Source organism: Eretmochelys imbricata, chromosome 2, assembly GCF_965152235.1.
Source record: "Eretmochelys imbricata isolate rEreImb1 chromosome 2, rEreImb1.hap1, whole genome shotgun sequence".
NCBI lineage: Eukaryota > Metazoa > Chordata > Testudines > Cheloniidae > Eretmochelys > Eretmochelys imbricata.
The window spans coordinates 357,203-371,445 of NC_135573.1; the positions used below are offsets into that span (position 1 = coordinate 357,203).

Consider the following 14,243-nt stretch of genomic DNA (forward strand, 5'->3'; position numbering starts at 1 on the left):
ACCACCTCTCAGGTAGTTGAAAGCAGCTACCAAATCCCCCCTCATTCTTCTCTTCCGCAGACTAAACAATCCCAGTTCCCTCAGCCTCTCCTCATAAGTCATGTGTTCCAGACTCCTAATCATTTTTGTTGCCCTTCGCTGGACTCTCTCCAATTTTTCCATATCCTTCTTGCAGTGCAGGGCCCAAAACTGGACACAGTACTCCAGATGAGGCCTCATCAATGTCGAATAGAGGGGAACGATCACGTCCCTCGATCTGCTGGCTATAACCCTACTTATACATCCCAAAATGCCATTGGCCTTCTTGGCAACAAGGGCACACTGCTGACTCCTATCCAGCTTCTCATCCACTGTAACCTCTAGGTCCTTTTCTGCAGAACTGCTGCCTAGCCATTCGGTCCCTAGTCTGTAGCGGTGCATTGGGTTCTTCCGTCCTAAGTGCAGGACCCTGCACTTATCCTTGTTGAACCTCATCAGATTTCTTTTGGCCCAATCCTCCAATTTGTCTAGGTCCCTCTGTATCCTATCCCTACCCTCCAGCGTATCTACCACTCCTCCTAGTTTAGTATCATCTGCAAATTTGCTGAGAGTGCAATCCACACCATCCTCCAGATCATTTATGAAGATATTGAACAAAACCGGCCCCAGGACCGACCCTTGGGGCACTCCACTTGATACCAGCTGCCAACTAGACATGGAGCCATTGGTCACTACCTGTTGAGCCTGACAATCTAGCCAACTTTCTACCCACCTTATAGTGCATTCATCCAGCCCATACTTCTTTAACTTGCTGACAAGAATGTCAGCAAGTTAAAGAAGTATGGTGTACCTCAGTTTCCTCTCTTGTACAACTGACCAGGTTTGCAATAGATTCATAGATCCTAAGGTCAGAAGGGACCATTATGATCATCTAGTCTGACCTCCTGCACAACGCAGGCCACAGAATTTCACCCACCCACTCTTGCGAAAAACCTCTCACCTATGTCTGAGCTATTGAAGTCCTCAAATCGTGGTTTAAAGACTTCAAGGAGCAGAGAATCCTCCAGCAAGTGACCCGTGCCCCATGCTACAGAGGAAGGTGAAAAACCTCCAGGGCCTCTTCCAATCTGCCCTGGAGGAAAATTCCTTCCTGACCCCAAATATGGCGATCAGCTAAACCCTGAGCATATGGGCAAGATTCACCAGACAGATACTACAGAAAATTCCTTCCTGGGTAGCTCAGATCCCACCCCACCTAATATCCCATCACAGGCCATTGGGCCTATTTACCATGAATATTTAATTAACAAAACCATGTTACAGTTTCTCTGATGTATCAAGCTTTAAGTTTATTCTCAGTTAATAGCTGAGAGACAGCTTCAGATTTTAGCACTGTACACACCCCCCCACACACACACCCCCTTTAGGGTTAACCTGTTCCCCTTATTTTCAAACTTGACTTGTTTTTTCCCCTCCCTTTCCTGGGGGGCCATAGTCTGAGTCTTCTAGTAGCTTGTTTGCTGACCAGATGTATTCATTATTTGCAGCTCCTTTGTGCCCATCAGCTAAGTAATTTGCATTTACACAGAGGCTTTCTGGCTTGCTTTTGGATCCAAAGCTATTAACAGCTCAGAGACTGTCTTAAAAGGGAAACAGTCCACTTCCACTAGAGTTCTGATTACTTTCATCTCCTGCTCCAAAACACACAGAGATCTGAAAAAGAAAGCACAACCTATTGTGGCTCCTTTTGGAGCCCTAATAGGATTTTAATTAAGTACCATGTTTTGTTTGCATTTTTCCCCCACCCCTTCTCCAATGTACACTGCACACGTCCTGGGAAAATGCACATTCCTTCCATAGTTTAACCTCCATAACATTATATTAGCCATATTAATTTTACACAAGGTGTAACTGCCTCCCCCGTGCCCACAGAGTTTTTATGCACACCCACCAAAGCAACAATCCGATCCCCCAGAGCCACCCCAAGGCTTAGCGTTCCCATCATTCCTCCCCTTTTCCTTTTCTTTTTCCTTTTCCTGTGCACACACAAAATTCTTTTTTACCTAACATCCCTTGCACTGTGATTATTATTTTTTTTAACACAACTGTACCCCGATTACACTGCCATCTTGTACAACTGGACACAACCAGGGCAGCCAAGTTAAGTTCCAATAGAAACCCCTTACATCCTTTAGTGATTTTGATTACATTACCCAACAGTGAAATAATTTTGATCAGATTTTCTCTCTGCCTGCTGCCTACAGCAGTCCCTTATAGATGATTTCTGTGGGAAAAGGGCCCATTTTCCCTCAGAATAGCTGTAAAGGCTTCTGGGGACAGAAGCCTAGTGGTGGTAGTAGCCACTCTACCTGACCCCCCCTTGGATAATTTAATTACCAAGCTTCCATTCAATGTGACTGCACAGAGTTGCACATACAGTTACATTTATATAACTGGGTTTTATCATTAAACAAAAACTTCCTTCCTGTAATACCACAACTGTTACTCTTTTAACATCTTCACAACAGTTACCTTTTACCATTTCCACAACTCCCAAATATTTACTTTCCTGCAAACCCTGTATTATCAATTTTTGCAAAAGCTATTTCTAACCTTTCACTCACTTCTTTAAATCACTTACTCCTACATTCAGTTCTTTAAGGTAGTGCAATTTGTCTGTAACAACTCAGCCACCAAGTACAATTATTGCCACACAGCTGCCTTAACCTGTGCTGTCTTCGCCTTGAGACTGTTCAAAGAGGCAGTAAAACATTTGTCTCCATGGATGCCCATGGATCTTTTACTCCAAAAATTCCAGTGGAATATAGCAGACCTCCCTCATACTTTGTCCAAAATAACCAAAACATTTCACATAAGTATCCAAAGTACCCTCCATTAAAACTTCAGAAAAACAAAAGTGTGGAAAGGCGGGGGAGAGGAGGGTGAAGAGGTGGAAATAAACCAATTAAGCCTGTCAGGTCAGTTTGAAGTATAAGCCACCAGCAGCAAATTAAGTAAACTGAGAAAAAGAAGAAGGAAAACAAGAAAAGCATACAGTTAGCTCTGAGCCAAGAGTAGGCTTCCTGGGTTGCAATAGTTGGGAACCCTTACCCACAGGTTTTCATCCTGGCTCTGGGAGAAGAGTGGGAGTTGTTACCTGCTCCTGAAAACCCTACCATTTTGCACTTTGAAACCTCTTCCCCCCCTCACCACCACTCCCACAGGACCAAATACCAGCTCCAGTCTCTAAAGGTAGTCTGTTAACTCTGCTTTTGACTTTAAACCCTGTTGTGCCAAATCATGTGTAACCACCCCTAACTAATTTACAACCCTTCAGCAGCCCTTGCTGAAGCAGCACCAAACTTGAAAGATTCCTGGCAGCTTCCCATAATGCTGCCCTTACTTCAAACCTCTCACAAGCAGACTAAAGTGCCTCCTTTCCCTGGAGGGCATTCAGTCCCCATGGTCAGGGACCTTCTTCCACTACCCATAAACCAAAGAAGGGTGGGCTCCTCAGCCAGCCCCCATCCCTCTGGGTTCCCTAACGCTTCCTCCATTTCCTTTTTAATCTCATCCCAGGTTGACCCCTGTACCTGGTATGGGCCCTGGTTCTTCCTTATCCATTTATCCAAAAAATCCTTTACGCTGGCTTGCCAGAACCGGGAACTACCATCACGAGAGTTCGCTATACCCCCTCCAAGCAGCTGCACGGACTGTTGGGGAGGGGGACTTACAGGCTGTCAATCACCTATCCAATGTGATGTATCCAAGTCATGGCACTGAGATGTTTGGGGGCTTATTCCTTCACCCACTTACTTCTCTGGTCCTTCTCGCATGAACAGAGAGCAACAATACCAGAAGTCCAAGGTGCAAACAATTCAATGTTTATTGGGGTGAACTTCCAGCAAGCATGATTCTAGTTTCCCCCTTCCCAGCTCTAACACCACAAAGCCTTACCTGTGTCCCTGTTCCCATTAGGAAAACATGATTCCAATTTCCTCACTCCCATTCCCTGTTCCCATTCCCCCCACTTCCTGTTGACTGCAGACTATATAGTAAAACTTGAGTTCTGCTTAGCTATACCTTAACCAATCATTTTACTGAAATTTAACTAAACAATCCTAACATATTGTAATGTGATTATTTAACCAATTATATCCCACCACCTTAATTAGTTTACACCCAGCAAAATTAATTATACAGCAGACAGAAACAATCACAGAACCAGACAGAGATTGTACAGACAAACACTAGGGAAATGGGGACCACAATGATAGAACAACACAGAAATGAGGATTTCACATCCCAGCTGTTGATAAGTGAGTTCTTGCCAGACAGGATGCTCTCAAACTAAGTTTCCTTTTACATTTTCTAGGCACTTCCCTTTCTCTGGAGGCGATAGGCACTATCAGGATTGTATTCCTAACAGCCCAATAGCACCTTCTTTCAATGAGACTAGTTTGGAATGTGAGGAGGTGACTATTCACTTCCCAGCTTATGGCTGCCTCTGTTGCTTAGCCAGAGGCCTTAGCCTAAGAACAGGAGCTCAGACGTCACAGTGAGAGAAGACCCTTACACCGGCAGACTGTGATTTTGATTCTTTCATTTATACCTCTAGAACTAGCTAAGTGATAAGAATACACCTAAATTCTTAGAGTATAGGCCTTTACAGACAGGCCTGGATATCTATATCCTAACACAGGCATTCACCCCTCCCCTTTCAAAACTTCATGAGTCTTTGACCTTCCTCAGCATGGAGAGCTCACAGAGCTGCCGAAGATGCTGCTCCGGGTAGCTGAGGAGGCCCTGGGAGAACTTGGAGGGAATCACAGAACCATGAATGTGGAATCAGGGCCATCCTTACCCATACGCAAAGTATGCAGCTGTGTAGGGCACCAGGAAATTTGGGGCACCATATTTCCTGGTGCCCTGCGTGCTGCTCCAGCCCCTGCTCCAGCTCTTCCCCAGGACCCCGTCCCTGCTCTGCCCCAGCCCCAGTCCCGCCCCCACTCCCCTGAGGACTCCAGAAGCGGTGGGGCCTGCACTCACCAGAAAGTAGACCGGGAAGTGGAGTGACCTGGCCCCAGCCTGCTCTGCTCCCCTGGCTCCCAGCCAGGCCGCCGGCGAGTGCTGCGGGGCGGTTCCCCGCTCCTCCCAAGCCAGGGAGCCAGGGGACCAGAGCACGCTGGGGCCAGGTCACTCCACTTCCCGCAGGAAGTGGCCAGCCCCCCGTCTCCCCCCCAGAGGCCTGGGGCCAGCCCCCCGGTTCCTGCGGAGGCCTGGGGTGGGGCCCCACACAGGCCGCATGTGGAGGCCTGGGGCTGGGCCCCGCCCGTTCCCCCTCTGTGGAGGCCTGGGGCGGGACCCCACACAGCCCCCCCATGGAGGCATGGGGCCAGCCCCCACTGCTCCTCCCTGCAGAGGCCTGGGGCCCCACACAGCCTCCCTGCAGGGGGAGGGGGCTGCGTAGGGCGCCAAAATAGCTTGGGACGGCCCTGTGTGGAATCCTGCTCTCCCAGGCACTCGGAACACAGCAGCAGGCAGGCAGAGGGGGCTGCTGCTGCAGGGATGGGGGGGCGGTGGGTGAGAATGAGGTGCAGTTCAGAGCCAGGGGCTGATGTGTGTGAGGGGCATCCCCCCGTCTCAGGACTGGTCGCTCAGGCTGCTGTCTGAATTTAAAGAGACAGCATGCCGACACACTCTCCCCCAACACACACACACACTCTCGCTTTTTTTCTCTCTCACATATACTCTCGCTCCACACACACTATCTCTCATACACTTCCCCAACACATGCTCTGTTTCTGTCTCTCCCCCCACCGCACTCCCTGTCACATACACTCTCTCCCTTCCTGCCATGTACACTTCAGTTGAAACGTGGCTGGCAATCTAGTAGGATGCCCATGGAAGGATGGGATTGAGAAACCTGCATCATGTGACACTGTAACTGCCCCATGAGGCATTGCAAACCCTTCCCAAAGCACCCTGCAGCCAGTTGCACCGTGGGATAGATACCCACAGTACACTGCTCTCTGTGTCGATGCAAGAACGGCTAGTGTGGATGCGCTCTGTCAACTCAAGGAAAGTAGTGTGAACATGCAACAGTGGTTTAATTAAAGCAGCTTAACTTTTGTCGACAAAACTCTTAGTATAGACAAGGCCTAAAATAAACTAGACTAAATCTGTCATAACTGGAGCAGGCCTCTGCCTAAGCTAGGCTGTACTAAATCTGAAATCTGGGACAAGCTTTGTAATTCTATAACTCTTCCCCTACTAGCAATTACTAAGCGATGGCCCACTTGTTGTTTATAGCTCACCATGCTGCCACTGGAGGCCTGTTTGAAACATGCTCTTTTATCCATGGTAAATTTTTCAGGTCTTGCAACATGATTACTATCAATATATAAAAGGGAAATAATACCTAAACATAGTATTGTCACTCAAGCTGTTTTGGTAAATAGTATGGACAGTGGTGCAAGTAGGGCAGTACGGAACGGTACGCCGTACCAGTAAGATATTTATAACCAGTACGCCATACCAGAAAGACACAGGAGGAGCAAAACATGGGGCCACTGGGCGACCCCACAGTACAGCAGGCCTGCAGGAGGACAGGGCTGGGGGCAGTACAGCCATGCCGGAGGAGCTGCTGGCGTGCGGCCACTGGGTGGCTCCACGTTCTGCTCCATTTGCTGCTATGGTTCCCAGGAGAGCCCTGAACCGCAGCAGCGAAAGGAGCAGAACGTGGGTCCACCCAGCAGCCACACACTGGCAGCTCCTCAGGCGTGGCTGTTACGCCCCCAGCCCAGCCCTGTCCTCCGGCTGGTTCTGGAGAGCCCTGTAGTTCAGAAGTCTCCGGCGCAGCGGGAGGAGTACAGAAACACCCCCCACCTCCAGGTAACATGGGATGGATCATGGGAAAGGGAGGGGAAGACCACAGGGCCCTGGGCTGGGGGTGGGGCGGGGAGGAGTCACGGGGGGGTGTCATGTGGGGAGGTCACATGTGTCCCTCTCCCTTTTAGCTGGTGCAGCATACCGATAAGAAATGAATTCTACTTGCACCACTGAGTATGGAGCACTTTCACCCATTAAAACAGTACTTCTTATTCATATTGAGTACTAGCAACATGTTGGTCATCCAAGATACACACTAATTAATAATAAGGCACTTTAACATGGGGCTGAAAGTAGAAGTTTAATCACAAACTGGTGGAAATCGGTACTTTTTAAAAAAAATGTCAGCCTGGGTCCTTGGTTAGTTCCTGTATTTCCTTCTATCTCCAGGATATTAAATAGCAAAACAGTTATCCCAGGTTGTCTAACAGAGTGAAAGGAAATAGGATTCCATTTGAACAATCTCTCTGGCCTGATTGGAATTTTATGGAGTTTCTAGAAGTTAGAGCTGAAAAAGATCTATTTTGGCATTTGAATGCACAAATCAGTGTTCTGAGTAAGAATGGTGGATGTCCTATCCATTTCCAGCCTTTGACCACTGCTGCACATCGACCAGTTGTTCACAGTGATTCCCAAATCTTCTTTCTGAGTGGCTGGTTACCTTTAAATTATGTATCAGAAGTTTAAATTATTCCTTCCACTGTGCATTACCTTGCATTTGTGAACACTGAATTCTGTCTGCAGTTCTACCGTTTCAAATCCACATTCTGTTGCAGTCTATCTTCATTCATTCTCTATGCACCACACAGAACTGAACAACAAAGAAAAGGCTGTGCTAACGTTGCAGTGTGCTTTCCGTCGCATCCTGGCATGTAGAGCAAGGGAGAAGCGCCTTAGGGAGCAGAGAGAATACACAGAGTTAATGGAGCGCCTCCAGAGAGAGGTAAGAAGTAAGTTTAATTGGAAATACAGAGAGAGCATTTAGAAGATTAGTAACTGCACCAATATAGCAATAGCATATGCATGTGGAGGCCTTAATTGCATTCTGAGGCACAGAGTCCAGCACTCTCAGCCATCAAGTGCACTTCTGACTGACTAATGCCTAAGAACATAAGAATGTCCAGACTGGGTCAGACCAAAGGTCCATCCAGCCCAGTGTCCTTTCTGCTGACAGCGGCCAATGCCAGGTGCCCCTGAGGGAGTGAACCTAACAGGTAATGATCAAGTGATCTCTCTCCTGCCATCCATCTCCACCTTCTGACAAACAGAGGCTAGGACACCATTCCTTACCCATCCTGGCTAATAGCCATTAATGGACTTAATCTCCATGAATTTATCCAGTTCTCTTTTAAACCCTGTTATAGTCCTAGCCTTCACAATCTCCTCAGGCAAGGAGTTCCACAGGTTGACTGTGCTCTGTGTGAAGAAGAAGTTCCTTTTATTTGTTTTAAACCTGCTACCCATTAATTTCATTTGGTGGCCCCTAGTTCTTATATTATGGGAACAAATAAATAACTTTTCCTTATTCACTTTCTCCACATCACTCATGATTTTATGTACCTCTATCACATCTCCCCTTAGTCTCCTCTTTTCCAAGGTGAAAAGACCTAGCCTCGTTCCAAACCCCTAATCATTTTAGTTGCCCTTTTCTGAACCTTTTCTAATGCCAGGATATCTTTTTTGAGATGAGGAAACCACATCTGTACGCAGTATTCAAGATGTGGGTGTACCATGGATTTATATAAAGGCAATAAGATATTCTCCGTCTCATTCTCTATCCCTTTTTTAATGATTCCTAACATCCCATTTGCTTTTTTGACTGCCGCTGCACACTATCCACGATGACTCCAAGATCTTTCTCCTGATTAGTTGTAGTTAAATTAGCCCCCATCATATTATATGTATAGTTGGGGTTATTTTTTCCAATGTGCATTACTTTACATTTATTCACATTAAATTTCACTTGCCATTTTGTTGCCCAATCACTTAGTTTTGTGAGATCTTTTTGAAGTTCTTCACAGTCTGCTTTGGTCTTAACTATCTTGAGCAGTTTCGTATCATCTGCAAACTTTTCCATGTTGCTGTTTACCCCTTTCTCCAGATCATTTATGAATAAGTTGAATAGGATTGGTCCTAGGACTAACCCTTGGGGAACACCACTAGTTACCCCTCTCCATTCTGAAAATTTACCATTTATTCCTACCCTTTGTTCCCTGTCTTTTAACCAGTTCTCAGTCCATGAAAGGATCTTCCCTCTTATCCATGACAACTTAATTTACGTAAGAGCCTTTGGTGAGAGACCTTGTCAAAGGCTTTCTGGAAATCTAAGTACACTATGTCCACTGGATCCCCCTTGTCCACATGTTTGTTGACCCCCTCAAAGAACTCTAATAGATTAGTAAGACATGATCTCCCTTTACAGAAACCATGTTGACTTTTGCCCAACAATTTATGTTCTTCTATGTGTCTGACAATTTTATTCTTTGCTGTTGTTTCAACTAATTTGCCCGGTACTGATGTTAGACTTACCAGTCTGTAATTGCCAGGATCACCTCTAGAGCCCTTCTTAAATATTGGCGTTACATTAGCTATCTTCCAGTCATTGGGTACAGTAGCTGATTTAAAGGACAGGTTACAAACCATAGTTAATAGTTCCGCAATTTCACATTTGAGTTCTTTCAGAACTCTTGGGTGAATGCCATCTGGTCCTGGTGACTTGTTACTGTTAAGTTTCTCAATTAACTCCAAAACCTCCTCTAATGGCACTTCAATCTGTGAGAATTCCTCAGATCTGTCACTGACAAAGGATGACTCAGGTTTGGGAATATCCCTAACATCCTCAGCCATGAAGACTGAAGCAAAGAATTCATTTAGTTTCTCACTTTATCGTCTTTAAGTGCTCCTTTTGTATCTCGATCGTCCAGGGGCCCCAGTGGTCGTTTAGCAGGCTTCCTGCTTCTGATGTACTTAAAAAACATTTTGTTACAGTTTTTGGCTAGCCATTCTTCAAACTCCTTTTTGGCTTTTCTTATTACATTTTTACACTTAATTTGGCAGTGTTTATGCTCCTTTCTATTTACCTCACTAGGATTTGACTTCCACTTTTTAAAAGATGCCTTTTATCTCTCACTGCTTCTTTTACATGGTTGTTAAGCCACGGTGGCTCTTTTTTAGTTCGTTTACTATGTTTTTTAATTTGGGGTATATATTTAAGTTGGGCCTCTATTATGGTGTCTTTGAAAAGTATCCATGCAGCTTGCAGGGATTTCCCTCTAGTCACTGTACCTTTTAATCTCTGTTTAACTAACCTCCTTATTTTTGCATAGTTCCCCTTTCTGAAATTAAATGCCACAGTGTTGGGCTATTGAAGTGTTCTTCCCACCACAGGAATGTTAAATGTTGTTATATTATGGTCACTATTTCCAAGCAGTCCTGTTACAGTTACCTCTTGGACCAGATCCTGCGCCCCACTCAGGACTAGATCGAGAGTTGCCTCTCCCCTTGTGGGTTCCTGTACCAGCTGCTCCAAGAAGCAGTCATTTAAAGTATCGAGACATTTTGTCTCTGCATTTCGTCCTGAGGTGACGTGTACCCAGTCGGTATGTGGATAATTGAAATCCCCCACTATTATCGAGTTCTTTATTTTGATAGCCTCTCTAATCTCCCTTAGCATTTCATCATCACTATCACTGTCCTGGTCAGGTGGTCAATAATAGATCCCTACTGTTATATTGTTATTAGAGCATGGAATTACTATCCATAGAGATTCTATAGAACCTATAGAATCTATGTGGATTCATTTAAGATTTTTACTTCATTTGATTCTACATTTTCTTTCACATATAGTGCCACTCCCCCCGCGCCCTCCCCCCCACAGGACCTGTTCTGTCCTTCCAATATATTTTGTCCCATTGATTGTCCTCACTCCACCAGATTTCTGTGATGCCTATTATATCAATATCCTCCTTTACCACGAGGCACTCTAGTTCACCCCTCTTATTATTTAGACTTCTAGCATTTGTGTACAAGCACTTTAAAAACTTGTCACTGCTTATTTGTCCTTTTCTGATATGTCAGATTCTTTTTTATGTGAATGTTTCTCATCTGATCTGGCCCATACTTCATCCTCTTCTATCCCCTCCTCCTGACTAAAACCTAAAGAATCTCTATCAATAGACTCTCCTCTAAGAGAAGTCTCTGTCTGATCTATGTGCTCCTCCGCAGCAATCAGCTTTCCCCCATCTCTTAGTTTAAAAACTGCTCTGCAATCTTTTTAATGTGAAGTTCCAGCAGTCTGGATCCACTTTGGTTTAGGTGGAGCCCATCCTTTCTGTATAGGTTCCCCCTATCCCCAAAGTTTCCCCAGTTTCTAATAAATCTAAACCCTCCTCTCTACACCATCGTCTCATCCACACATTGAGACTCTGAAGCTCTGCCTGCCTACCTGGCCCTGTACGTGGAACTGGAAGCATTTCTGAGAATGCCACCATAGAGGTCCTGGATTTCAGTCTCTTCCCTAGCAGCCTAAATTTGGCCTCCAGGAGATCATAGAAGTCATAGAAATCATAGAATATCAGGGTTGGAAGGGACCGCAGGAGGTCATCTAGTCCAACCCCTGCTCAAAGCAGGACCAATTCCCAATTAAATCATCCCAGCCAGGGCTTTGTCAAGCCTGACCTTAAAAACTTCTAAGGAAGGAGATTCTACCACCTCCCTAGGTAACGCATTCCAGTGTTTCACCACCCTCCTAGTGAAAAAGTTTTTCCTAATATCCAACCTAAACCTCCCCCACTGCAACTTGAGACCATTACTCCTTGTCCTGTCCTCTTCTGCCACTGAGAATAGTCTAGAACCATCCTCTCTGGAACCACCTCTCAGGTAGTTGAAAGCAGCTATCAAATCCCCCCTCATTCTTCTCTTCTGCAGACTAAACAATCCCAGTTCCCTCAGCCTCTCCTCATAAGTCATGTGTTCCAGACCCCTAATCATTTTTGTTACCCTTCGCTGGACTCTTTCCAATTTATCCACATCCTTCTTGTAGTGCAGGGCCCAAAACTGGACACAGTACTCCAGATGAGGCCTCACCAATGTCGAATAGAGGGGGACGATCACGTCCCTCGATCTGCTCGCTATGCCCCTACTTATACATCCCAAAATGCCATTGGCCTTCTTGGCAACAAGGGCACACTGCTGACTCATATCCAGCTTCTCGTCCACTGTCACCCCTAGGTCCTTTTCCGCAGAACTGCTGCCTAGCCATTCGGTACCTAGTCTGTAGCGGTGCATTGGGTTCTTCCGTCCTAAGTGCAGGACCCTGCACTTATCCTTATTGAACCTCATCAGATTTCTTTTGGCCCAATCCTCCAATTTGTCTAGGTCCCTCTGTATCCTATCCCTGCCCTCCAGCGTATCTACCACTCCTCCTAGTTTAGTATCATCCGCAAATTTGCTGAGAGTGCAGTCCACACCATCCTCCAGATCATTTATGAAGATATTGAACAAAACCGGCCCCAGGACCGACCCCTGGGGCACTCCACTTGACACCGGCTGCCAACTAGACATGGAGCCATTGATCACTACCTGTTGAGCCCGACAATCTAGCCAACTTTCTACCCACCTTATAGTGCATTCATCCAGCCCATACTTCTTTAACTTGCTGACAAGAATTCTGTGGGAGACCGTGTCAAAAGCTTTGCTAAAGTCAAGAAACAATACATCCACTGCTTTCCCTTCATCCACAGAACCAGTAATCTCATCATAGAAGGCGATTAGATTAGTCAGGCATGACCTTCCCTTGGTGAATCCATGCTGACTGATCCTGATCACTTTCCTCTCATGTAAGTGCATCAGGATTGATTCTTTGAGGACCTGCTCCATGATTTTTCCGGGGACTGAGGTGAGGCTGACTGGCCTGTAGTTCCCAGGATCCTCCTTCTTCCCTTTTTTAAAGATTGGCACTACATTAGCCTTTTTCCAGTCATCCGGGACTTCCCCCGTTCGCCACGAGTTTTCAAAGATAATGGCCAATGGCTCTGCAATCACAGCCGCCAATTCCTTTAGCACTCTCGGATGCAACTCGTCCGGCCCCATGGACTTGTGCACGTCCAGCTTATCTAAATAGTCCCTAACCACCTCTTTCTCCACAGAGGGCTGGCCATCTATTCCCCATGTTGTGATGCCCAGCGCAGCAGTCTGGGAGCTGACCTTGTTCGTGAAGACAGAGGAAAAAAAAGCATTGAGTACATTAGCTTTTTCCACATCCTCTGTCACTAGGTTGCCTCCCTCATTCATTAAGGGGCCCACACTTTCCTTGGCTTTCTTCTTGTTGCCAACATACCTGAAGAAACCCTTTATGTTACTCTTGACATCTCTCGCTAGCTGCAGCTCCAGGTGCGATTTGGCCCTCCTGATTTCATTCCTACATGCCCGAGCAATATTTTTATACTCTTCCCTGGTCATAAGTCTAACCTTCCACTTCTTGTAAGCTTCTTTTTTATGTTTAAAATCCTCTAGGATTTCACCGTTAAGCCAAGCTGGTCGCCTGCCATATTTACTATTCTTTCGACACATCGGGATGGTTTGTCCCTGTAACCTCAACAGGGATTCCTTGAAATACAGCCAGCTCTCCTGGACTCCTTTCCCCTTCATAAAAAGAAAAGGAGTACTTGTGGCACCTTAGAGACTAACCAATTTAATTGAGCATGAACTATTCATGCTCAAATAAATTGGTTAGTCTCTAAGGTGCCACAAGTACTCCTTTTCTTTTTGCGAATACAGACTAACACGGCTGTTACTCTGAAACCTTTCCCCTTCATGTTAGTCCCCCAGGGGATCCTACCCATTCGTTCCCTGAGATCTCTCCTACCCTTCCCTATGTCATTGGTACCTACGTGGACCATGACCACCGGCTCCTCCCCAGCACTACACATAAGTCTATATAGATGCCTGCCCTATAGTGACTCATTGCTGTTATCCTGGCATTCATTTTTATTTAAAAAATATTTTTTTAAATCAGTTTTGAGATAAGCTATGTACCGTAACCTTCCACTATGTAGAGATGCTCCTAGGATTATGAGAGAGAAGATTCTAGAGAACGGATTCTAAATACCTTTTCTCTGCTGTCTTAAATATATATATATTTTCTTTTTTTCTAACCTTGTCTCTCTATTTTAAAGGTTCCCTGTACTATCTGGGATCATCCTCTTCCCCCTAACTCCTATCTCTACCTGAAGTTTCCTGCCCTTTCCACAAGAATTTGTAGCCTATCACTTTCTACTGTAAAAACTGAATATTAAATATTGGAAGGCTCTGTTAAATATGATTGGAGGGACCATCAATGGTGAAACTGGAAAATAATAAATGGTGACAACCTC

General features: G+C 45.6%; 1 protein-coding gene across 1 annotated transcript in view; it reads left to right on the forward strand.

The window, feature by feature from the left end:
* The first annotated feature begins 7,666 nt into the window (after positions 1-7,666).
* Positions 7,667-14,243, forward strand: part of IQANK1 (IQ motif and ankyrin repeat containing 1) — an 88,692-nt gene continuing 82,115 nt past the window's right edge. Inside the window, exon 1 of the mRNA XM_077810331.1 lies at positions 7,667-7,813. Coding sequence (XP_077666457.1) covers positions 7,667-7,813 — 147 coding nt within the window. The remainder of the gene's footprint in view (positions 7,814-14,243) is intronic.